Consider the following 25,884-nt stretch of genomic DNA (forward strand, 5'->3'; position numbering starts at 1 on the left):
GGTTGAGGATGCTGAGTGCTGGAGTGCTGCCAGGAGCTAGGGATTTCCTTCAGGCAGCATCAGCAGAACTTGGCCTTTGACCTGTGATGTTGAGGCCCCAAAGGGCTGATGCCTCTGGGAGAGCATCTGGCTGCTTGGCTCAGGGAAGCTCTGTCTCTGGGCTTCTGCAATGCTGTGGCCGAAGGTGCATTTGGTAATGCTGGACGTCATGGGACTTTTTGTTTGTTTTCCATTTTTGGAATGTTGTTTTTTTCTTATGAAACTGTTCTCTAATTTTCTTGACTTATTTTTGAGGTCTGTCAAGTCTTTTGGGCCAAGTGCTTTTTGGCTTTTGACAGGCTGCAAGGAGATGTTTCTGTTGTCCATGAAGCTGTGGGGGGACATTCTTATCCCATGTGGCCAAAGAAAGAAAGTGAGCAGTTATGAAGCCACCTTGTGATGCAAGAAAACAGAAATGGCAAGTTTGTGTTGCTGCATTGAGTGATGAAGTCTGCAGCTTTGGCAATTTCCATGGAGCCTGGAGTGGGTGTGTAGCTGCAATTCCTTGACTGCTGTGTTGTGTTGCTGAGAACAAGAAGGCCATCTACAAATGGTGGATACTGTATTGGAAGTAAAATGATCAAATCTGTGGCGGGAGAGCTGCGTGGTCCAAAGGCCCCAGTGGCGCAGGAAAAGGTCAGCTGAAGAAGTGCCAGCCTGGGACCAGGTGTACAAGAAGGCCAAGGGCTTCTTGAAGCCCTGTGTCAGCAGCAGAGGGGCAGCAGGAGCAGGGCAGTGAGCATGGCCCTGTGCTGGGCAGCGCTGCGGCCACAGCTGGAGTGCTGTGTGCACTTGTGGGCCCTGGGAAGTCATGGAGGGGCTGCAGCGTGGGCAGAGAAGGACAGGGGAGCTGGGCAAAGGGGTGCAGCACAAGGCCCATTGAGAAGGTGCTGAGGGAGCTTTATCCTGGACAATGGGGGGCTCATGAGGGAACTTTGGGCAGACTTCTATCAATGCCTACACGACAGTGCTCACCACAAGGGCTGTATCCCTACTAAACATGGCCCCCCACTGAATCCAAGTGCTTTAGACAGGGGAGTATGTGACACTTTCATCTTGTGGCTGGATGCCTTGCTGGCTTGCTGGCTTCTTGGATCACTCGGAGTGGATTCCGTGTTCATTTCCTCCTTCTCCAGCAAGCAAAGGTGCTTCTGCACAATGTTTCCTGCACTTTTGCGGCACTGGATGCGATTGTGGTCCAGATTGAGTTTTCCATGTCTGCAGCAGCAGTAGCAAAGGCGTTGCTGTCGCTTTCCTGTTTTTCCATTTCAGAGCTTTCAAGAAGTTAATGCTGTGTTTTACAGAGGCCGCGTTGCTTGCTGATAGCAACCAGGGAGAAATATCAACCTTATATTCATGTAGAGTTCTGTTGAATTGGTCCATTATAATTAGGTTGGTGGGAGTTAGAGTCCCTATGTCGCTAAGAAATGTTCTGATTTCTCCTTATAAGATATAGTGGAAGATCTGAAAAGAAATGAGGTTCTGAATGATAGGTGATGGCCTGTGCCTCATGCTTCTCTCTTGCAACAGCTGACAGAACCAACAGCCGTCTCTCCCCTGGCTCCAACTTCTCCTGAAGAAGAAGCTGAAGAGGAGCAAATTGAGAGGGATGAACTCCAGACTCCATCAGTGGTCACACCAGAGACTGGATATCGTGATTCTGTAAGTGCCACCTGTGGGTTGTGCTGTCTTTAGCGCAAGGCAGTGGTGCAAGTTTAGGAGCAGACAGTGCTTCCTGTTGCTGGCTGAGGATGCTGAGTGCTGGTGTCCTGCCAGGAGCTAGAGATTTCCTTCAGGCAGCGACAGCAGAACTTGGCCTTTGACCTGTGATGTTGAGGCCCCAAAGGGCTGGTGCCTCTGGGAGGGCAGCTGGCTGCTTGGCTCAGGGAAGCTCTGTCTCTGGGCCTCTGCAGAACTATGGCTGAAGGCGCACGTATTAGTGCTGGAGGTCACGGGTCTTTTTTTGTTTGATTTCCAGTTTTGGAATGGTGTCTTTTCCTTTTGAAACTGTTCTCTAATTTTCTCGAATTATTGTAGAGGTCTATCAAGTCTTTTGTCTTTTGACAAGATGCAAGGGGATGTTTCTGTGTTCCATGAAGTTGTGGGGGGACATTCTTATCCCTTGTAGCCAAAGAAAGAAGGTGAGCAATTATGAAGCCTCCTTGTGACGCAAGAAATCAGAAGTGGCAAGTTTGTGTTGTAGCATTGAGTGATGAAGTCTGCAGCTTTGGCAAGTGCCTTTGAGCCTGGAGTGGGTGTGTAGCTGCAATTCCATGACTGCGGTCTTGTGTTGCTCAGAACAAGAAGGCCATCTACAAATGGTGGATCCTGAATTTGAAGTCTACTTGGCAAATTTGTGGCTGGGGAGAAGTGTGGATTAAATGGACGCAGGGGTGCGGTAAAAGATCAGCTGAAGAAGAGCCAGCCTGGGACCAGGTGTCCAAGAAAGCCAAGGGCATGGTGGCCTGTGTCAGCAGCAGTGGGGCAGCAGGAGCAGGGCAGTGAGCGTGGCCCTCTGCTGTGGCCACAGCTGGAGTGCTGTGTCCAGTTGTGGGCCCCTGGGAAGCAGAAAGTCACTGATGGGCTGCAGTGTGTGCAGAGAAGGACAGGGGAGCTGGGCAAGGGTGTGGAGCACAAGGCCACAGTGAGGAGGTGCTGAGGGAGCTCTGGTATGGACAATGGGAGGCATAGGAGGGATCTTCAGGCAGTCTTCCATCAATCCCTGCATGACAGTGCTCACCACAAGGGCCGTTTCCCTACTAAACATGCCCCCACTGTATCCAAGTGCTTTAGACAGTGGAGCGGGGAACTCTTACATCTTGTGGGTGGGTTCCCTGCTGGCTTGCTAGCATGCTAGCTTATTGGTTGGCTAGGAGTGATTTGCCCTGATCATTTGCTCCTTCTGCAGTAAAGAAGGTGCTTGTGCACAACATCCTGCACTTTTTAAGCCCAGGATGGGATTCTAATCCAGTTTTAGTTTTCCACATCTTCAGCAGCAGTAGCAAAGGCATTGATGTCGCTTTCCTGCTTTTCCATTTCAGTGCTTTCAAGAAGTTAAAACTGTGTATTACAGAGATAGCGTTGCTTGCTGATAGCAGCCAGGGAGCAATATCAAACTTTTATCCATCTACACTTTTGTTGAATTGGTCCATTGTAATTTTGTGAGTGGATTTGCATCCCTATATCGCAACAAAATGTTCTGATTTCTCCTTAAAAGATGTAGTGGAATAACTGAAAAGAAATGAGGTTCTGAATGATAGGTCATGGTCTGTCCCTCATGCTCCTCTCTTGCCACAGCTGACAGAACCAACAGCCATCTCTCCCCTGGCTCCCTCTGCTCCTGGAGAAGAAGCCCAAGAGGAGGAAATTGAGGTGGATGAGCGCCAGACTCCATCATTGGTCTCACCAGAGCCTGGATACTCCGAGCCCGTAAGTGCCAGCTGTGGGTTTGCAAAGTGGGAGGCAAGGGCCGTTTCCCTACTAAACATGCCCTCACAGCATCCTGGATCTTCAGACACTGGAGCGGGTGACACTTCCATCTCGTAGCTTGCTGGCTTGGTGGCTTGCTAGGAGAGATTTGCCCTGTTCATTTTCTCCTTTTCCCGCAAGCAAAGATGCTTCTGCATAACACTTCCTGCCCTTTTTAAGCCCAGGATGGGATTCTAATCCAGTTTTAGTTTTCCACATCTTCAGCAGCAGTAGCAAAGGCATTTATGTCACTTCCTGCTTTTCCATTTCAGTGCTTTCAAGAAGTTAAAGCTGTGTATTACAGAGATAGCATTGCTTGCTGATAGCAGCCAGGGAACAATATCAACCTTATATCCATCCACTGTTCTTTTTATGTGCCCCATTTTATTTTAGTCTGTGGGGCTTAGAATCCGGATGTTGCTATGAAATGTTCTGAATTCTCCTTAAAAGATGTTGTCGAAGAACTGAAAAGAAATGAGGTTCTGAATGATAGGTGACAGCCTTTGCCTCATACTTCTCTCTTGCCACAGCTGACAGAACCAACAGCCATCTCTCCCCTGGCTCCCGCTGCTCCTGAAGAAGAAGCCGAAGAGGAGCAAATTGAGATGGATGAGCGCCAGACTCCATCATTGGTCTCACTGGAGCCTGGATATTCCGAGCTTGTAAGTTCCAGCTCTGGGTGGCGCTGTCTTTAGTGCAAGGCAGAGGTGCAAGTTTTGGAGCAGCCAGCGCTTCCTGTTGCTGGTTGAGTGTGCTGAGTGCTGGAGTGCTGCCAGGAGCTAGGGATTTCTTTCAGTCAGCGACAGCAGAACTTGGCCTTTGACCTGTTATGTTGAGGCCCCAAAGGGCTGTTGCCTCTGGGAGAGCATCTGGCTGCTTGGCTCAGGAAATCTATATCTCTGGGCCTCTGCAGCGCTATGGGAGACGGCACACGTATTAGTGCTGGAGGTCACGGGACTTTCTTAGTTTGATTTCCAGTTTATGAATGGTGTCTTTTCTTTTTGAAACTGTTCTTTAATTTTCTTGAATTATTGTAGAGGTCTATCAAGTCTTTTGGGCCATGTGCTTTTTGGCTTTTGACAAAGTGCAAGGAGATGTTTCTGTGTTCCATGAAGTTGTTGGGGGACATTCTTATCCCTTGTGGCCAAAGAAAGAAAGTGAGGAATTTTGAAGCCTCCTTGTGACGCAAGAAACCATAAGCGGCAAGTTTGTGTTGTTGCATTGAGTGATGAACTCTGCAGCTTTGGCAAGTGCCTTTGAGCCTGGAGTGGGTGTGTAGCTGCAATTCCATGACTGCGGTCTTGTGTTGCTCAGAACAAGAAGGCCATCTACAAATGGTGGATCCTGAATTTGAAGTCTACTTGGCGAATTTGTGGCTGGGGAGAAGTGTGGATTAAATGGACGCAGGGGTGCGGTAAAAGATCAGCTGAAGAAGAGCCAGCCTGGGACCAGGTGTCCAAGAAAGCCAAGGGCATGGTGGCCTGTGTCAGCAGCAGTGGGGCAGCAGGAGCAGGGCAGTGAGCGTGGCCCTCTGCTGTGGCCACAGCTGGAGTGCTGTGTCCAGTTGTGGGCCCCTGGGAAGCAGAAAGTCACTGATGGGCTGCAGTGTGTGCAGAGAAGGACAGGGGAGCTGGGCAAGGGTGTGGAGCACAAGGCCACAGTGAGGAGGTGCTGAGGGAGCTCTGGTATGGACAATGGGAGGCATAGGAGGGATCTTCAGGCAGTCTTCCATCAATCCCTGCATGACAGTGCTCACCACAAGGGCCGTTTCCCTACTAAACATGCCCCCACTGTATCCAAGTGCTTTAGACAGTGGAGCGGGGAACTCTTACATCTTGTGGGTGGGTTCCCTGCTGGCTTGCTAGCATGCTAGCTTATTGGTTGGCTAGGAGTGATTTGCCCTGATCATTTGCTCCTTCTGCAGTAAAGAAGGTGCTTGTGCACAACATCCTGCACTTTTTAAGCCCAGGATGGGATTCTAATCCAGTTTTAGTTTTCCACATCTTCAGCAGCAGTAGCAAAGGCATTGATGTCGCTTTCCTGCTTTTCCATTTCAGTGCTTTCAAGAAGTTAAAACTGTGTATTACAGAGATAGCGTTGCTTGCTGATAGCAGCCAGGGAGCAATATCAAACTTTTATCCATCTACACTTTTGTTGAATTGGTCCATTGTAATTTTGTGAGTGGATTTGCATCCCTATATCGCAACAAAATGTTCTGATTTCTCCTTAAAAGATGTAGTGGAATAACTGAAAAGAAATGAGGTTCTGAATGATAGGTCATGGTCTGTCCCTCATGCTCCTCTCTTGCCACAGCTGACAGAACCAACAGCCATCTCTCCCCTGGCTCCCTCTGCTCCTGGAGAAGGAGCCCAAGAGGAGGAAATTGAGGTGGATGAGCGCCAGACTCCATCATTGGTCTCACCAGAGCCTGGATACTCCGAGCCCGTAAGTGCCAGCTGTGGGTTTGCAAAGTGGGAGGCAAGGGCCGTTTCCCTACTAAACATGCCCTCACAGCATCCTGGATCTTCAGACACTGGAGCGGGTGACACTTCCATCTCGTAGCTTGCTGGCTTGGTGGCTTGCTAGGAGAGATTTGCCCTGTTCATTTTCTCCTTTTCCCGCAAGCAAAGATGCTTCTGCATAACACTTCCTGCCCTTTTTAAGCCCAGGATGGGATTCTAATCCAGTTTTAGTTTTCCACATCTTCAGCAGCAGTAGCAAAGGCATTTATGTCACTTCCTGCTTTTCCATTTCAGTGCTTTCAAGAAGTTAAAGCTGTGTATTACAGAGATAGCATTGCTTGCTGATAGCAGCCAGGGAACAATATCAACCTTATATCCATCCACTGTTCTTTTTATGTGCCCCATTTTATTTTAGTCTGTGGGGCTTAGAATCCGGATGTTGCTATGAAATGTTCTGAATTCTCCTTAAAAGATGTTGTCGAAGAACTGAAAAGAAATGAGGTTCTGAATGATAAGTGACAGCCTTTGCCTCATACTTCTCTCTTGCCACAGCTGACAGAACCAACAGCCATCTCTCCCCTGGCTCCCGCTGCTCCTGAAGAAGAAGCCGAAGAGGAGCAAATTGAGATGGATGAGCGCCAGACTCCATCATTGGTCTCACTGGAGCCTGGATATTCCGAGCTTGTAAGTTCCAGCTCTGGGTGGCGCTGTCTTTAGTGCAAGGCAGAGGTGCAAGTTTTGGAGCAGCCAGCGCTTCCTGTTGCTGGTTGAGTGTGCTGAGTGCTGGAGTGCTGCCAGGAGCTAGGGATTTCTTTCAGTCAGCGACAGCAGAACTTGGCCTTTGACCTGTTATGTTGAGGCCCCAAAGGGCTGTTGCCTCTGGGAGAGCATCTGGCTGCTTGGCTCAGGAAATCTATATCTCTGGGCCTCTGCAGCACTATGGGAGACGGCACACGTATTAGTGCTGGAGGTCACGGGACTTTCTTAGTTTGATTTCCAGTTTATGAATGGTGTCTTTTCTTTTTGAAACTGTTCTTTAATTTTCTTGAATTATTGTAGAGGTCTATCAAGTCTTTTGGGCCATGTGCTTTTTGGCTTTTGACAAAGTGCAAGGAGATGTTTCTGTGTTCCATGAAGTTGTTGGGGGACATTCTTATCCCTTGTGGCCAAAGAAAGAAAGTGAGGAATTTTGAAGCCTCCTTGTGACGCAAGAAACCATAAGCGGCAAGTTTGTGTTGTTGCATTGAGTGATGAACTCTGCAGCTTTGGCAAGTGCCTTTGAGCCTGGAGTGGGTGTGTAGCTGCAATTCCATGACTGCGGTCTTGTGTTGCTCAGAACAAGAAGGCCATCTACAAATGGTGGATCCTGAATTTGAAGTCTACTTGGTGAATTTGTGGCTGGGGAGAAGTGTGGATTAAATGGACGCAGGGGTGCGGTAAAAGATCAGCTGAAGAAGAGCCAGCCTGGGACCAGGTGTCCAAGAAAGCCAAGGGCATGGTGGCCTGTGTCAGCAGCAGTGGGGCAGCAGGAGCAGGGCAGTGAGCGTGGCCCTGTGCTGGGCAGCGCTGCGGCCACAGCTGGAGTGCTGTGTGCACTTGTGGGCCCTGGGAAGCAGAAAGTCACTGAGGGGCTGCAGTGTGTGCAGAGAAGGACAGGGGAGCTGGGCAAATGGGTGCAGCACAAGGCCAGTGAAGAGGTGCTGAGGGAGCTTTAGTCTGGACAATGGGAGGCTATTGAGGGACCTTCAGATAGACTTCTATTAATCCCCATATGACAGTCCTCACCACTATGGCCGTTTCCCTACTGAACATGCCCCCACTGCATCCAAGTGCTTTAGACAGTGGAGTGGGGAACTCTTACATCTTGTGGCTGGGTTTCCTTGCTGGCTTGCTAGCATGCTAGCTTATTGGTTTGCTAGGAGAGGATTGCCCTGATCATTTTCTCCTTATGCAGTAAGGAAAGGTGCTTCTGCACAGTGTTTCCTGCCGTTTTTAAGCCCAGGATGGTATTCTGATCCAGTTTTAGTTTTCCACATCTTCAGCAGCAGTAGCAAAGGCATTGATGTCGCTTTCCTGATTTTCCATTTCAGTGCTTTCAAGTACTAAAAGCTGAGTTTTACGGAGACAACCTTGCTGGCTGAAAGCAGCCAGGGAGCAATATCAAACTTTTATCCATCTACACTTTTGTTGAATTGGTCCATTGTAATTTTGTGAGTGGATTTGCATCCCTATGTCTCAACAAAATGTTCTGGTATCTCCTTAGAAGATGTAGGGGAAGATCTGAAAAGAAATGAGGTTCTGAATGATAGGTCATGGTCTGTCCCTCATGCTCCTCTCTTGCCACAGCTGACAGAACCAACAGCCATCTCTCCCCTGGCTCCCGCTGCTCCTGGAGAAGAAGCCCAAGAGGAGGAAATTGAGGTGGATGAGCGCCAGACTCCATCATTGGTCTCACCAGAGCCTGGATACTCCGAGCCTGTAAGTGCCAGCTGTGGGTTTGCAAAGTGGGAGGCAAGGGCCGTTTCCCTACTAAATATGCCCTCACAGCATCCTGGATCTTCAGACACTGGAGCGGGTGACGCTTCCATCTCGTAGCTTGGTGGCTTGCTAGGAGAGATTTGCCCTGTTCATTTTCTCCTTTTCCCACAAGCAAAGATGCTTCTGCACAACACTTCCTGCCCTTTTTAAGCCCAGGATGGGATTCTAATCCAGTTTTAGTTTTCCACATCTGCAGCAGCAGTAACAAAGGTGTTGCTGTCGCTTTCCTGCTTTTCCATTTCAGTGCTTTCAAGAAGTTAAAGCTGTGTTTTTCAGAGACAGCGTTGCTTGCTGATAGCAGCCAGGGAGCAATATCAAACTTATATCCATCCACAGTTCTTTTTATGTGCCCCATTTTATTTTAGTCTGTGGGGCTAGAATCCGGATGTTGGTATGAAATGTTCTGATTTCTCCTTAGAATATATAGTGGAAGAACTGAAAAGAAATGAGGTTCTGAATGATAGGTGACAGCCTGTGCCTCAAGCTTCTCTCTTGCCACAGCTGACAGAACCAACAGCTGATTCTCCCCTGGCTCCCACTGCTCCTGAAGAAGACGCCGTAGAGGAGCAAATTGAGATGGATGAGCGCCAGACTCCATCATTGGTCTCACCGGAGCCTGGATATTCCGAGCTTGTAAGTGGCAGCTGTGGGTTGTGCTGTCTTTAGTGCAAGGCAGTGGTGCAATTTTCAGAGCCACCAGCACTTCCTGTTGTTGGCTGAGTGTGCTGAGTGCTGGAGTGCTGCCAGGAGCTAGGGATATCCTGCAGGCTGTGACAGCAGAACTTGGCCTTTGACCTGTGATGTTGAGGCCCCAAAGGGCTGTTGCCTCTGGGAGAGCATCTGGCTGCTTGGCTCAGGGAAGGTCTCTCTCTTGGCTTCTGCAGTGCTGTGGCCGAGGGAGCACGTGGCAGATCTGGCGGTCATGGGGCTTTGTTTGTTTGATTTCCAGTTTTGGAATGGTGTCTTTTTCTTGTGAAACTGGTCTGCTGTTTCTTTAGTTATTCTTCAGATTTACCCAGTCTTTTGGGTCACGTACCTTTTGGCTTTTTATATAGTTATGTTGTCCATGAAGTTGTGGGGCCCATTCTTATTCTGTGTGGCCAAAGAAAGAAAGTGAGCAGTTATGAATCCTCCTGGTGAGGCAAAAAGCATTAATGGGCAAGTTTGTGTTGATGCCTTAAGTGATGAGGTCTGCAGCTTTGGCAATGCCTTTCAGTCTGGAGTGGGGGTGAAGCTGCAAGAACTTGACTGCTTCTTACGTTGCTCAGAACAAGAAGTCCATTTAGAAATGGTGGATGCTGTATTTGACGTCAAATGTACAACTCTGTGGCAGGAGAGCTGTGTGAGTCAAAAGGCCCCAGGGGTGTGGTAGAAGATCAGCTGAAGAAGAGCCAGCCTGGGACCAGGTGTCCAAGAAGGCCAAGGGCATGGTGGCCTGTGTCAGCCGCAGTGGGGCAGCAGGAGCAGGGCAGTGAGCGTGGCCCTGTGCTGGGCAGCGCTGTGGCCACAACTGGAGTGCTGTGTGCACTTGTGGGTCCATGGGAAGCAGAAAGTCATGGAGGGGCTGCAGTGTGTGCACAGGAGGACAGGGGAGCTAGACAAGGGTGTGGAGCATAGGCCCAGTGAGGAGGTGCTGAGGAAGCTTTATCCTGGACAATGGGAGGCTCATGAGGGACCTTCAGGCAGCCTTCCATCAATCCCCACATGACAGTGCTCCCCACAATGGCTGTTTTCCTACTAAAATTGCCATCACTACATCCAAGTGCTGTAGACACTGGAGTAAGTGACACTTCGATCTTGTGGTTTGCTGGTTTGCTAGGAGTGGTTTGCCCTGTTCATTTTCCCCTTTTCCCGCTAGCATAGATGCCACTGCACAATGCTTCTTGCACTTTTGCAGTACTGGATGAGACTGTGATCCAGTTTGAGTTTTCCACGTCTGCAGCAGCAGTAGCAAAGGTGTTCCGGCTACTTTCTTACTTTTCCATTTCAGAGCTTTCTAGGACTAAAAGCTTCAGTTTACAGTGACATTGTTGCTTGCTGATAGCTGCCAGGGAGGATTATCAACCTTATGTCCATCAAGAGTTGTGTTGGAAAGGCCTGTTAATATTTGTTTGGTTCGCACTTAGAACCCCTATGTTGCTGCAAAATAATCTGATTTCTCCTTAGAAGATATGGTGGTAGATCTGAAAAGAAATTACGTTCTTAAGGATAGGTGACGGCCGGTACCTCATGCTTCTCTCTTGCCACAGCTGACAGAACCAACAGCCATCTCTCCCCTGGCTCCCGCTGCTCCTGGAGAAGAAGCCCAAGAGGAGCAAATTGAGATGGATGAACGCCAGACTCCATCATTGGTCACACCAGAGACTGGATATCCAGAGCCCGTGAGTGCCAGTTGTGGGTGATGCTGTCTTTAGTGCAAGGCAGAGGTGCAAGTTTCAGAGCCACCAGTGCTTCCTGTTGCTGGCTGAGGATGCTGAGTGCTGGAGTCCTGCCAGGAGCCAGGGATTTCCTGCAGGCAGCATCAGCAGAATTTGGACTTCTACCTGTGATGTTGAGGCCCTAAAGGGCTCTTGCCTTGGCTTGAGCATCTAGCTGTATGGCTCATTGAAGCTCTGTGTTTGGGCTTCCACTGCACGGTTGCCGAGTGCTCACGTTTTAGTGCTTGATGTCACGGGGCTTTGCTTGTGTGTTTTGCAAGGTGTGGTTGCCCTGGGACAGGAGGATTGTAATGGAGGCAGAGGTGGGTAGGGAGGCAGAAAGAAGAAGCTGAATAAATGTGATTTTGAGGCTGCAAGAGGAAAAAAACTGATGCTGATGGCAATTCCCAGTTACTTGGTCTGCATTTGTGTGTACAGAATATCAAGGAAGAGCCACAAGCAGAGCTGCCCGAAGTACAGAGTGACATCATGGACGTGAAGAGAAAGAGCAAGGAAGATGTGGGAAGAATTCAAGAGGAGAATCTCAATCAGCAGAGAGGCGATCAACAAAACCAGGTGAGTGAAAGAGTGGCAGGCACTCCACCCATGAAACATCCTCTCTCTTGTTTTTTAGAAAAGATGAAGGCACAGCTGAACGCAGAGCTTCAGACTGCTCAAACTCAGATGAAGGAAAGGCAGAAGAAGCTGGAGGATGAAATAAAAATCATCAGAGAGAAATTTAATCCCTTCCCTCAGTCTCTACAAAAGCAAGTGAGTGAAAGAGCAGTCCCCAAACTGGTGGTGTCTGCCCTTCTGCTTTTCTGCCCCACTGCCTTTCCAGTGCAGAGCAGCAGGGAGTGGGGTGATGCCTCTGACTGCAATCCTGCTGTAGTGTGTATCACAATCACTCTGAAGGGCATTTCCGGGTGTGCTCAATCTCTTCTGCTGCCCTGGATAGAGGGACTTGTCCTTTGGCCTTTTTGGCCAGCAGTCATCCAAATTCATTCCTGCTGGCTTGTTCCTGCTCTCCTTGTTTCTTGAGGTGTTTTTACAGGGGAACATGGTGACCCAGATGGGGGATTGAAACAAGCTGTCTGTATCCCTTGTCAATCTGTTCTTTCCCTTTCCTCACAGTCGATGACTCCTGGCTGACAGGAAAAAGCTGTAGTGTCTGACTGCTTTGTTCTGTTTCATTTGAGGAGCGAGTGTTGGCATCTCACCGGGCAGCCTGTGAAGATTACCAGCGAATCTCTGCCACTGAAGGGCCCCAGGTTAGGAGTGAGGCACAGGAACAGTGCCCACCAGAAGTGCTACAGGTTGAGCATGACCTGAAGATGGTACAGGAAAAGAGAAGGCAGTGGGAGGAGGCAGAACTCTTGAACAAGGAACTAAAAGTGTGTCTGCAGCTCTTGGAGGGGGAAATGAATCCTTGAGAGGCAATAGAATGGTGATTGTGGCAGTCATCCTTTGGAAAATCCATGAAAATGGAACATGAATCTGACCATGAACTCGAGTAAAACTAGCCTTTGGTTTTGATCCATCCAGTTTGAGAAGTGGACATCAGAAAAAAGCCATTTAAGAGCCCTGCATGTGGCTGACAGCACATTTCTAAGGGCTTGCATTTCAAAAAGGGATCTCAGGGTAATTTCTGCCAGCCACCTTTTTGATATCAACTCATTTCTTGTCCCAGATCTACATGGGCTCTGTCACCAAGCCTGCTGCAGCAGCAGCAGCATCGTCTAAAGGAGCCTTTTCTCCCCGACCTGAGAAGTGGAGCCAGGGCAGTTTGTTCACCTCCCGTGCTGACCCAGCTGCTGCTCAGCAACAGGAGGTCGAGGGTGACTCTCTGGAGCTACTGAGTACGTCTGCTGTATTTCTTGTCTGAGGGACAGTGCATTGTGTGCAGGTGTCAGCATAGCCGTACCAAATGTTTCTCCTGAGTTTGGTGTCACGGGCACATTCAGGAGTCCCCACAGGAACTGCTGTAGAAAATCAGTCTCTGTGCTGGCCACCTGTGCTGCAGACCTGTCTGCCTGGTTGTTGTTGTTGTTACCCAGCTGAGCACAAAGGGCTCAGAGCTCCAGGCACTGGGGCTGCCTTTTGTATCTCCTGGAAGCTGAGGTCTCTGCTTTAATGTCAGCATCTTGCATTTTGTTTCCCTCAGGGAAAATAGTAAACAAGGAAAATCCCTGGATGAAATACACCAAACTGGAAGATATTGGCAGTGGGTGAGTCCAACCGCAGTGACTTCTACATAACCATGGGCCAGGTGTTTTTCTGGTGGAATTTCTATCCACCATGAAGTCAGGCAAGCTGCAAACAGACATCTATCCCCATGTTCCCACACTGGGGATAGATTGTCCCATCTCTCAGTGCTGCTCAGACTTTGTGTGTGTGCTCAGAAGGCACTGTCAGAGACACCTCCACGCTGCCAAATTCTTGCCTGCAGCAAGGAACAGGACCTGGAAAATCTCATCTCTCAAGTGTGAGACACCTCTGTGTTAATTTCCTTAGCATTTTTTTATATCTCCAATTCATACTGCCATCCTAGTAAAGAGGGAAGAAAGTTGCTTGCCTGAAAGAGAAACCTACTCCCTGATATCTGTCAGATAACAGTTCTCAGGAACATTTCTTTCTGAGAGTTTGCTGAAGGAAATACTCTGTGGTCAGGATAAAAACTGAACAGTTTAGAAAGTGAAACCTAAGGTGGAAGAAGCTGGTCTATTTTTGAGCTGAGGCAGGAAACCCAAGCAGTTCAGGAACAGGCCCAGTGTCCATGCACTTGAGAGGAAAATGCATTATCTGCCTTCTGGCAGAGCTCTCGTGCATCCTGCAGGTTTTTGGCACTCACAGCAGAGACCTCCTGAGTGGGCTGGCTTTCCCTGAAAGATCTAAATGGCTTCTACTTTCCTTGCTTTTTTTTTGTTTCTAGGACTTTTGGGGATGTGTGCAGAGCAGTTGACAATACCACAGGAGGAGAGGTAAATGTCAACAGGCCCCGCAGACTCTGCTGCTCTTGAGGGGCTTTCTCCTCTGGTGTGGGCTGTGGCTGGAGCTTTGGGTAGAGCCATGCTGAAAAGGCACAAGAAGCACAGACTGGTCCCAGACTGCAAAATACATCTGGGCCAGTCTTTGTCCTCCTCAGCTGCCAGAAGGAAAAAGCACGGAGGGCAGCGCTTCCTTTCAGAGAAGGACGCGCTCACTCGCTCTCCATTGCTAAAACAAAGGTGGTGCCTTAGAGCACCTCACTGCTCTTTCGGGCTACAGCTTCAGAGTCCTGAATTCTCATTTCTGGCTGCCAGCAAATCCATCTGAAAGTTACTGGTAGTTCCTTAGCCACCTGCAGTGCTGCACTTGGGAACTGCACATAGGGAGAGATCTGCAAGGTGTCCCTAAAAGCTCTAAGCCCTGCCCATAGCCCAAGATGTAGCCCAAGAGTATTAAGGCATGGATTACTTCTTCTGAATCCCAAACAAAGCAGCAGAGAGTGTGGTCAGAGGTTTGGGGGTGATAGTTTAGACACCACTGTTACCAAATGGACAAGGCAAAACGTCAGTGGCTGCAGGTGTCCTGCAGCTGTCCCCCAAGGCAGCAGAGAAATGGGCTGTTGGAATGTCAGTTCTTAATTACTGCAGTGCCTAATCACAAGGCAGTTTGGCACAGCTCAGCTGTGTCATTGCAAAATCATGTGCATTGTGGTCTCGTGCCACCAACTTCTCAAGTTACTGATTTTCAATGTCATTTTAGGTGGCCATAAAGAAAATAAATCTAAAAGGACTGAGGAAGAAGAAATTAAAAGCCAATGAACTCATGGTCATGAAAATTAATAGGAATCCCAATCTGATCAACTATTTAGACAGGTGAGATTTTGTGAATGTTTCTTTACATATAGCAAACAGGCAAGGTAAAATCCCACTTTGGTCAGTGGCAGAAAATAGAGCTGTAATTATTGGCCAATTATTATTGCTCTGCTCATCTCTAATGGATGGGACGAGAGTGCCTCTTGTCTGCATGAGTCTTCTCTGGCATACATAGTTTGAAAATTACTCAAAACCCGGGATCAGTCATATCTTACTAAATCAATAGCCTGTAAGTTCACAGCCACCACTTTGTTTTGGGGCTTGATTTTTATCAAGTGTCTTTTTCTGTCCAGATAGACTAATATAAATTTCCCTTGGATTGTGTCCCCTCTTTTCCATTGCTCTGCATGCCAGGAAGACTAGGTGCTTATTTCCAGAAACACATAGTGTGACAGGTTTTTTTATCTGTTACTAAACTGCATTTTTCACTTGCTGGCCATTTAAGACATCTCCTTTTTCACAGCTGTGCCTTTCTTCTTGAGACTGCACAGACTGCAAACAATGCACAGCTGAGAGGGAATGTCTATTCCTTTGATTCTGTCCTAGTCACAAAGGAACCTGGAAACGAGAATCAATCAAGAACACACCCTAGTCATGCATGTTCATCTCCACACCCTTGTTTCCTTCTTCCAGCTTCCTTGTGGGTGATGAACTCTGGCTAGTAATGGAGTTCATGGATGGAGGCACTCTGAGTGACATCATCAGCAAGACTTGCCTGTCTGAAGACCAGACGGCAGCCATCAGTCGGGAGGTCAGCAATCCCATCTGTGTTTCTGAGGGCTTGGGCAGGATTGTCTGGGAAACAGGGGCTCAGAACAGGAGAGGTTTCATGTGCCAAGCAGTGAAATGCCTGCCAGTGCCCCTGCACTCCCTGTACTCAGGTCCAGTACTCTTCTCTCCTGCTGTTGTATTCTCGCTCTGTCTCATGTATTTGTATTTGCTGTTCTCCATTTTGCCTCTCTAAACATTTGCCTGGAGCCTGTTTTCACTGCATTCCTTGCCTGTGAAAGCAAAGGTGCTGGTGGCAGGATTTGAAACAAACAGCAAAGAAAAAAGAGAGACTCATTTCTCACAGTCCTCTGCTGAAAAGGATAGTAGTGCAGCCAAAATGCTCTTTACTTCAGGAAGGTGACCGATGTGATACTTCCCAGTCTGTGCTGAGGCCAGCAATAAAACCTTTGTCATGCAGCCTCCCACCCAAAAGTGATCTGCTTCACACCAAAGGGAGGGACTTTTTCTTTCTCAGCAAAACCCTCATTTGTCTTCTGCATGGAGATAGCACATGCACTGCAGCAGCAGTCATCCTGGCTGGTTTGCAGGGGACAGTCTACAACAGCAGGTGCTGTTGCTCTTTCAGAAGTTGGCGTGCCTTTCCTCAGAAAGGTCCTGCTCTGCAAGTGTTGGAGCAGCAAGCTCTTCCTCTCAATGGCACTGTGTTCTACCCTGCAGAGGGAATCTTTTAGATTCTTTGTTTCCTTTCTTGTGTGATAAAATCCCATCACTTATTTTTGCCCTCCTCTTTGTTTTCTTGCTCAGTGCCTGCAAGGACTGGATTTTCTCCACTCAAACGATGTGATCTACCGAGATGTGAAGAGCTGCAACATCCTTCTCAGAACCGATGGTTCTGTCAAGCTGGGTCAGTGTATTCTTGGTCAGCTGCAGCATTCCAGGGATGTGGGTGTGGGGCTGCTTTGAGTGACAGCCAGCTCCCCAAAAATGGTGCTGGTGGCAGCTCAGGGACCCCTGCTGTGAGCTGAGGGCACAGTTGCAACGTGCACAGGGGTATGAGAAGGAACCACAAGCAGTCAAGACTGCTCTTGGTCTGTGTATGTCCCTTCCAGAGGGAGGGAGCTACAGTCTAAAGCTTCAGGGGAATAAAGTCCACTGCTGTGAGCAGCGTTAAAAAAACAGGGTTATTTTGTATGGGGCCAGTTCAGTACTACCTTGGCTAAAGCCCCAAGGAAATCAAGCGTGGACAGTTCTCTGGGAGATTCAAGAGCACATTCTTAGACTGAGAAGGGGGAATTCTTTTGCTTGGTTTCCTAATTGGAGCTGGCTTTCACGGTTTGTTGTTTTCCCCACAGCTGACTTTGGCCTCTTTGTTAAGCTCACCCCTGAGCAGAGCAGACGGAGCTCCGTGGCCGGCACTTCTGGGTGGCTGGCGCCTGAAGTGGTGACAGGCCAACCATATGGCCCCAAAGTGGACATATGGTCTTTGGGAATCGTGGGCATTGAAATGGTGGAACAAGAAGTTCCTTGCAGGAATGCAACTCCTGTTTCAGTAAGGAGCAAATACTCACTGATCCCAGTGTCTTTCTCACCTGTCCATGTCCTGCATGTGCCATTGGACAAAATCCCATTGCCATCTGCTGGCCCCACTTCCACCAAGGTCCCCTTCTAAAAATGTCCCTGCAGCACAGCAGCAACCACTATAGATTTGGTTGCATCAGAAGGGAAGTGGCAGTTCAGAAACCTAACCAGTTCAGAAAGTTGCCATTTTGGCCTCCAGCCATGCTTGACATTTCTCATTTGCTTTTTGAACCCTGTTGGAGCTGTGGCTCTTAAGGACAAGAATTTTTCAGTGGAACGGTTGGATGTATGATAAATATCCTTTGAAATGGAGGTTGAGTCTTCCCAGTTTCAGTTTTATAGAAACAGAAAAAGTGAAAAAGAAACAACCACCAAAGCAATGCCCAAGCAGTTCTGCTTCCTTTTCCCTTTTTGAACCACAGCGCATCAATTTTCCTCCATATTGTAGCATCTTTTTAAAATCCTGTGGGTCTTTGAAGCTTTCAGATTTTCAAGTCATCTGTACATTGTTCAGTCATGTGTGTGGGATGCCTGGATGTGTTTAGGATGTGTTTTTCTCCAACTGCAGTTAGAATTGTACGCCAAACCCTTGGCTGTTTCTTGGTACTTTAGCAAGTTGATGAGCAGAGAGTGACCATAGGCATGGCACTTCTTCTGATTTGACCATGAAAAGGTTTCCTTTTGCCACATAAAGAAGCAAAAATGTGCATTGAGAGACAGAGCTACAGGTGGCTCCTGTGCACCCAAGCAGGCATTTTCATCTCAATATATTTGTGCATGCATGTTAATGTGTCTGTGTTGAATATCAGATTCTAAATGTTTGTTTTCCTTTCCTGAGGAATAGCTGGTGGATTTCCTTTCTTTCCTTTCACTTAGCAGTTTTTTCTAGAAGAGGAAAAGAAGCTCAATAAGATTTGTTTTATGGCAGTTGTGTTTCAGGGACCAACAAGCACTGCAGAGATGCCTTTCATGTACTAATCCTTGCAAATAGTAGAGTTAGTATAGCAAAGTCCCTCTTCCAAAAAGCCTGTCAAGCTGATGTGAATCTTCAGGGAAGGAAACATGCTTTGTGATGTAGTTCCCACTTACTAGGTCAGTCAATGAAATCAGCTGCCAAGGCAAGATCTGCAGGATGGTGGAAAAACTGTGGCTGCATCAGGGTTTGGGTTTTTTGTTGGTAAAGGAAAGTCATCTCTGGGTCTCTGCCAGGGCAGAAACTGCCACTGCAGAGTGAAGCTTAACCAATGGGATCTGGGAGAGCATCTAGAGATGTGAAAGTAGCAGGTGCAGCCTGCTGTTTCCTTTTGCTGCAGGCTAAACAACGGACAGCCAGGGGAGAGAGACCACAGCTGCGGCAGCCCAACAGATTCTCGTCTTGCCTGTGTGACTTCCTGAGCTGCTGCCTGCAGACAGATGAGCAGAAGCGCTGGTCTGCCAAGGAGCTCCTGAAGGTAAAATGTGAAGGGGTTGCAGGTGAAACAGGCTCTGAGGGATGGGCTCCTCCTCCACTCAAGTCCAAGGCATCAGCTGAGCCCCCTTCCTCCTCACCTCCACTCTTGCTGCTCTTCAATTGAAAATGGTGAGGAATCCTAGACTGGGCTGGGCTGGCAGGGACCTGTGAAGGTCCTCCGGTCCAAAATCCTGCAATGAACAGGGACATCTTTAAAGTGATCAGGTTGCTCAGAGCCCTTTGCCACCTGACCTGGAATGGGGCACGTACAAGCTCTTGGGACAGCCTGTGCCAGTATTGCACTAGGCTCTGAGTAAACAAGTTCTTCCTTAGACCTACTCAGACTTGATCCCCATTTTGATTAAAAATATTCATCACATTCTATTGTAACTGGAACTGTTAAAAAAGGTGTCCCCACTTTCTTCAAAGCCAATCTGAAGTCTTGGAAAGTGGCAACAAAGTCTCCCTGGGGCCTGTTCTTCACAAAACTGAGTAACTCCACCTCTCTCTGCATTTCCTGAGAGGAGAGGTGCTCTGTTTCCTGACTGTTTCTGTTGCCCTGTTTCGTAATTTCCTGGGGTGTTTCATTTTATCTAATGGCAAAACAATTGAAGTAGAGCAATGCAGGGTACAGAGTCATGAAAAGGTGGTGGAGGAACCCAAGGAAGCCGTCCCAGCTAAGCAGTCAGAGATTTGGCTGTGGGCAGGAGGGGTCGTGGGGGGCTCACTGTGAGCCTCTGAGGGGCCCTGGTTTGTGCCCCCCCAGCCCACCCTTAGAGGTTTCTGCCTCGCAAACAGGGACAGCTGGGAGGGAATTGTCCCAGCCCCATCTGCTGCCTGGCACGCTCAAGCAGACGGGAACTGTGCCAGGGTTAGTGCCAAGTTGTGTGGCAGAGAGGGAACTGCAGGGCCCAGTGCCACGGGGCTGGGAAGGAAGGTGCCATCCAGCACACGAGGGGCCGGGCATGGAAAGGTAGACACTGCTCTGTCTCCCTGTGGGAATCAGCACAGTGCCTGTCTTGCAAAGGCAGGGACCTATGTGAATCACTGGATTTTTCTGAAAGGAGGAAACCCCAGGGACAGAAGCACCATTTCTAGAGCACCTGCAGGGCAAAAATCCGAGCAAGGTGAAGACATCACAATAAACAGATGAGTGGGATTTTGGTTCACAGATTTGTCTGTGATGGCAAGGTCATGCACATGATGACTGGGGGAACAGATGGTCCCATTGCTCTCCTCTTTCTGGGTCTTTTAGGACCCAGAGGAATCCTGATTGATTCTCCAAAGCATTGAGCTTGGAAAGTCATGGTTCAATGTTCTTTGTTGTATTTTTTTCCTGTGGACAGCATCCATTTGTACGTTCAGCCAAGCCAGCATCCAGTTTGGCACCACTCATCAACTCAATCAAGATGAAGAAGAAGAAGGACAAGTGGAGAAGAAGAATGTAATAATCAAGATGTTATCTCCATAACCAACTTAGAGTAGGATTGTAGAGTAGGATTATAGAGTAGGATTGTTGAGTAGTTTAGATTTATAGAATAGGTTTATAGTATAGGTTTATAGAGTAGGATTATTATTAAATAAAGTTTCAGAAACATCAACTCATTCGGAAGATTCCCCTTATTCGGACCCCTTCAGACAGCTCAGCATTTTCTTCTGAATGACCACTTGTTTTTTACTGGTGCTAAGTCACACTTACGGCTTCTTTGGTGTGGTTTGTAAGTGGAGAAGGTTCTTCTTCATTCATCTTCTCCAGACTACACTGCCTTTGGAATATGGCCCACTGGCTGGTTTTGGCACAGCTGTGGTATTTCTAGTTGAGGCAGAAAGGGCAATGGCATTTGCAGGCAAAAGGAGAGGCAGCCAAGACACCTGTGTGGATTCAGGCCTTCAGTCATGACTCAAGAGCATTTGGTTTCCTGCCACTTGGATTTGTGTCCCTAAATGCAATGTCTTTGGCTGGAGGAGAGTGTTGCTCAAGTGAGAAAGCAGAAAGATCAGAGAGGGTGCTCGGGAAGGTCTCCTGTGGTGCAGAGCTGTCAGCGCCTGTGAGGTGAGAGCGGGCCCGGCCTTGGCCGGGGTGGAGCCCCAGCAGAGCCCCGGCAGAGGCCGGAGCAGGCTGAGCCCCACAGAGGCAGGCTGGAAGGAGGCCCTTGGAGCTGGAAGAGGCAGCAGCCGGGCCCTGGGTGTCTGTTCCTGGCAGCGGGCGAATCCTCCGCTCTCAGAGCCCAGGTGGCAGCTGGCTGCTGCCGAGGGGAAGCGCAGCCGTGCTGGGCACAGCCCAGCCTGGAGGCATTGGCCGTCTGGAGTGTGCCCAGGAGCAGAGAAAGGCCCAGGGCAGCCGAGGGCCACTGGGCTGCCTGAGGATTCCTCCTCTTCTGCCGGCTGCCCTGCAACTCCTGGCAAAGGTCAGCAGTGTGTGCAGCACTCTGGGCACCGGGGCAGGGAGCCGGGCTGCTCGGCAGGCTGGAGCACAGGGCAGCCTCCTTCAGGCCTGGCTCTTGTGCCAGGGCAAGCGAGGCCAGCGTGAGGCAGGGACAGCTTGGCAGGGCACATCTGCAGGAGCCAGCGCCTCACGCAGCTCTGGGAGGAAGCGCCTGCAATCCTGCAGTTCTGCACTGAGCCAGAGCAAAGGTGTGAGATGCAGAGTGTTTGGCAGGAATATTCAGGCCCACCAGGCCAGCCTGCTTTGTGTTCTCTGGCACACAGCAAGCGCTGTGCAATGCAGCTCTGAGCTGCTGGGAGAGAGAGAGTTGGGGATGTGCCTGAGGGTTTTGCTTAAGCAGTGAACTGATTTGGAAGGGAGCAGAATAATTTCAGTGGGGAATCTATGTTTTCTTCATATATTTCAGAAAGAAAGTTATAATGTGTCTTCACTCATCAATAGCACATGCAGGACTTTATGGGAAAATGTTTGTGTTTGATTCCCAGAATAGGAAGGAGAGGTGCTGGGAAAATATTAAAGTGTAAAAACGGGACTTAGTCTTGTGAATTCCTTTAGCTTTAGCAAGCAGTGCTTAGTCCTGTATTCCCCCATTGCAGTGCCTAATGTGTGCATGGGGCTATCTTGGCCTTGAGAACAGAGAGAGTGTTCCTTCTAAGAAGGTAGGTGGAATGCATTTAAGGGAAAGAAAGTGTTTTTAGGAGGCTCTTGACCAGAAAAGGAGAATTTGAGGAATGGGATATTTTGCAAACCACTGTGGCAGGAACTGGAGTTGTGTCCAAGGCCCTGTCATATTTGATCCATGTTTGAGCAGGTCAACGAGAAATGAAGAAAAGTGTATTGTTCAATGCGTAGGAACTTAACCTTTGAAAGAGAAACAGTGTATTGGTCAGTCCGTGGGTACTGGCATTAATTACCAGTATAGCCCCAAGGGACGTGCCTGGACTTGTCTGGCTAAGCTGGATGTTGCAGCTGGGTGCTAGAGACAAGTCCAGACATGCAGGAGCTCAGGTTTACCTTGGCAAAGAAGCTTTAAGGCAAGGATGAAGGAAAGGAGTTGGGTTCTGCTAGTGGGTTTCGATCCAGAGCTTTATTCCTTGCCCACAGGCCTCTGAATCCAATAACAGCTCTAACAGAACCTCTCGAACCGTGTGGTTGCTGTTCCTTTTAACTCCAGGGAGAGGGGGAGGGATCCCACAAACCAGGTGGAGGGGGATGTCTCAAGGGACAAATGACAGCTGGATGGCCCAATGTCCTCCAGGGGTGTAAGGCATCTTTTGAACTCTGCCAATCACTCAATGTCCTTCTGGAATGCCAGGATTGACAGACAGTGCTCAGCAGGGGTCAGGGTGGGGGAAAGGAGAGGTGATTGACACACCTGGGAAAGAAGTCTACAGGGAGAAACCCGAGGTATCTGAGGCAACCCATGAAATCACAATGCAACACGTGGGTCATTAACCTTTGAAAGAGGAACAATGCATAATGGAGCCATTGTTGTCATGTGGTTGGTATTGTGAGCCATCGTGGTGAAGCACAGAATAAAACTCACCACTAGTTAAAGTTAGAAGTTGGTATGTTTATTACATACCAGCAGACAATGAGTCTTCTCCTAACCAGGCACCAGGCACACAATGAGTCTTCTCCTAACGACATGTGCAATGAATCACAGACTCTGGCTCTTCATCTAAAAAAGTCTTACATATTCATATAATTCCCAAAACACCTAATACATATTCATTAGCTAACCCACCTACCTCCACTTTAAAATGTATTATAATTGAGTCCAAAGTTCCTTCATGCTTGTGCAGTCTTTCACTTTGAATGGGTTGGTGGGTTTTGAAGTGGGGAATGGTCTTCTGATGAAGGCCAAGACGTCTTCCTCAATTTGACCTCTTTACTTATGATCTGTTGGCAGGCTTTCACACCCCTTGGTTTTAGCTGAAGTTTTGGGGCCCAGGTGCAGGCTACAGTCCTCCTCTTTGTCACAAAGAAATCCACATCTCATTGTGTTTCTTTAAACATAGTAAAGACTGGCGAGTGATATATTACCCTAGCCTTAACTATTTTACCTGCTAAAAATTACCTATCCCTTATTATTTCTACTCTTCTTGCTATACTCTCCCCCCCATACTAAATACTTATCACCAGTTGGGAGCTATGTACAAATGACAAACAGAAGGGGACTGCTGAGGAACGCACCTTGAGCTGTTTTATTTTTTAGCATCAGTCTCATTACATGGTTATGACAATGGGAAGATGCCATGAGCTCACATCCCAGGCAGCAGACCAAGAACTTATAGTTACAATTTACTTTATAAGTTGTTTAACCAATCACACAAAGGAAGAGCATATTGACAGTAGTTCTACTGTCCAATCACTACAAGCACACGTGCCTTTGGTTAAAACAGTGCTTGCTTTTTTCAAATACAATACCTACTTGTAAGCCTTAAAATACAATGCACAGAGCTCCAGTATTAAGCTTCAAGCTTCCTAATATCTTGCTAGATAAACTTTTCTGTAGCTTAGAGAGTTATTCTAGACAAGTGTTAATACAGAGAATATTGTTCTATTTGTCCTTGCTTTTCTAATTTTTAAATAATTTTTCTGGTGACCTATCTCATGGCTGCTGCTTAGCTCTAATCACAGTTTTACTGTCTCTGAGGCCTGCCTTTTGCAGCTTTCCCAAAACCCTCTAATTCTGCGCATTCCCACACCATCCTGTTTCTTTAAACATAGTAAAGACAGGCAAGTGATATATTACCCTAGTCTTAACTACTTTACCTGCTAAAAATTACCTATCCCTTATTATTTCTACTCTTCTTGCTATACTCTCCCCCCATACTAAATCTAGTAAACTTTTAACTCTTTCAGTTTTATTAAATCCTTGATTCATTCCCCCCTTTTTATATAGGGTTAGTAAATTCTTTTACTAATACACAGTTTCTTCCTCATCCAACCAAGTCATACAGTAAGTATCTTTGAAGGCTATTCCATATGCTCTTGGCAATGAATTCAAGACTGCCATTAGTTGTCGCATCCTCCAATTCCAAATAAGTGTTGCAATGGACAAAATTAAGCTTCTGGCAGCTAAAAGGAGCAAAACAATAATTGGAGGGATTAGGGCATCAAGTATACCTGTTGCTTTTGGTGACCATCCAAAAAGTACATCCCACCAATGATGACTTGCTTCTTGCTTTATGTTTTGCAGAACCCTGCTAATTTCTTTTGCATCCTGATGAACAGTTATTAAAATTTTCTCTCCGTTCTCTTTCATTTTTCTCAAGATCTTGATCAGAATCTTGATCTTTAATTAACTGTTTTACCAAAGTAAGGTTTATGCCAATGGGTGCAGGTGATACATTTTGTAGTTGGCCTTTATCAATTGGTGAGAGACTACTGGCACTGAATATGTAAAATCACAGTCTATAACATTAACAAAATTACTAATGCGAAAGTTGGAGTGATTTTTAATAAGTAAGTATCTATTTTCATTGTCCATTTTTAATGAGGCACAGGCAGTTCTGAAGCATACAGAGCCTTGACCAGTGTGTATAAGCGCTGTTTTCTGAATGGTGTCTGGGTGGATCTCAAAGTGGCACACACTGTTCAGTATCTAAGCATATGTCTTGGGCATCAATGGTATTGCTTTCACAGATGAATCCCCACTGTTGTTGAGTAACAAAGGATTCTATGTTTGCAATTTGCCATTTCTTTTCTACCATTCTGGCTCATATCCGATGTTCAGAGAGGTAAAGTACTACCTTCTCACGATTTAATCCTGATGCAATGATAGGGTGGATAACATCAATTGTGGCTTTATGTATGGTAAGTGCAAAGGCAGTGGTGGCGTTTGTAATGGGGTCATAACTATGGTCATAATCATTACTTATGGGGTCATAACCTTGGTCATAACCATGCGTTGGAGATGGATTTGTACAGAGTTCTCAGGGCCTGACAGGAGGCCCACACAGTATACATCTGTATGCAAACTTTGAGACAAGAAATGCTGACTTAGATATGGAATAGGACAGATATTGTTGAGAGAGAAATGGAGCTAGAAAAAGGTTTCAAAAGATGGCCTTGCAAATGAGACTTGATACTTTGGAGAAATAGAAATATGAAAGATGCATTGTAGTGGGATGCACGAGGGGTAGTTTTCAGTGATTGGCTTTAAGGCATCTACAGCATGGTGTGGCAAAAAGCTGATAGGCCAAGAAACGCTGCCAGTGTGCTGGAATTAGGAAATGGTTGGCTTCTGATTGTGATGGCATGAATGTTAACATCTGTATTGTCTCACCCTTCTCATGATACTGAAAAAGGAATAAAAGTTTTTAAAATGCCTCTCAGTTGCCCCATCTCTGGGTCAGAAAACGGTATTGTCCAACAAATTGGTGCCCCTGACTGAAGCAGATAAATCTGCAAATGTGTCTGACTTGTAGGAAAGGCCCAAGGTAATTTTTGTAAAGTGCTGCTGAACGAAGCACGAATCCTGAGATTATAATTCCTGCAAGAAGAGAGAAGTTGGATTTCTACCCTTGTCACTGGCTCGATCAGAACTGAGATCTGACAATACTTGCCTGTTTTTTAAGATCAGGTAAGCGTCAGGGAACATGATAGGATGCAAGATGTCCAATTTGCCTAGAGATGTTTATAAAAACCTTAAAGAACTGGTCAAATCTAATTCTTGTAACATTTCAAAAACTGAGTTAAATGACTTACAATTATGCATTCAGAAGCAGTTTCCAGCTGTGGATGAAGCTTCTGTGTTATCACTCCCTCTTTGGGAACTATTAGGACTGAAACTATACAATGCTTTTACCACAAACAGAGATCAAACAGCTGCTAAGTGTCTTCTGGTGTGTCCTACCATGATTGATATGTTTAAACATTCTACTAA

The 25,884-nt window shown here is 47.5% G+C and overlaps 1 protein-coding gene across 1 annotated transcript; it reads left to right on the top strand.

The window, feature by feature from the left end:
• The first annotated feature begins 12,931 nt into the window (after nucleotides 1-12,931).
• On the top strand, nucleotides 12,932-20,099 carry LOC131571503 (serine/threonine-protein kinase PAK 1-like). The gene is made up of 8 exons (XM_058824242.1): nucleotides 12,932-13,152; nucleotides 13,857-13,905; nucleotides 14,672-14,784; nucleotides 15,418-15,535; nucleotides 16,321-16,420; nucleotides 16,869-17,065; nucleotides 18,408-18,545; nucleotides 19,891-20,099. Exons 1-8 carry the CDS (start codon nucleotides 13,058-13,060, stop codon nucleotides 19,990-19,992), a joined length of 912 nt encoding a protein of 303 aa, XP_058680225.1. The 5' UTR covers nucleotides 12,932-13,057; the 3' UTR covers nucleotides 19,993-20,099.
• The last annotated feature ends 5,785 nt before the right edge of the window (nucleotides 20,100-25,884 follow it).

This window comes from Ammospiza caudacuta, chromosome Z (assembly GCF_027887145.1).
Source record: "Ammospiza caudacuta isolate bAmmCau1 chromosome Z, bAmmCau1.pri, whole genome shotgun sequence".
NCBI lineage: Eukaryota > Metazoa > Chordata > Aves > Passeriformes > Passerellidae > Ammospiza > Ammospiza caudacuta.

Bases quoted from the DNA above. Each gene is read 5' to 3' on its own strand.
- LOC131571503 (XM_058824242.1), top strand. From the start codon at position 13,058: ATGTCAGCATCTTGCATTTTGTTTCCCTCAGGGAAAATAGTAAACAAG. The intron at 15,536-16,320 runs GTCAGCAATCCC...TTTCTTGCTCAG, and splicing joins CGGCAGCCATCAGTCGGGAG to TGCCTGCAAGGACTGGATTT. The intron at 16,421-16,868 runs GTCAGTGTATTC...TTTTCCCCACAG, and splicing joins CGATGGTTCTGTCAAGCTGG to CTGACTTTGGCCTCTTTGTT.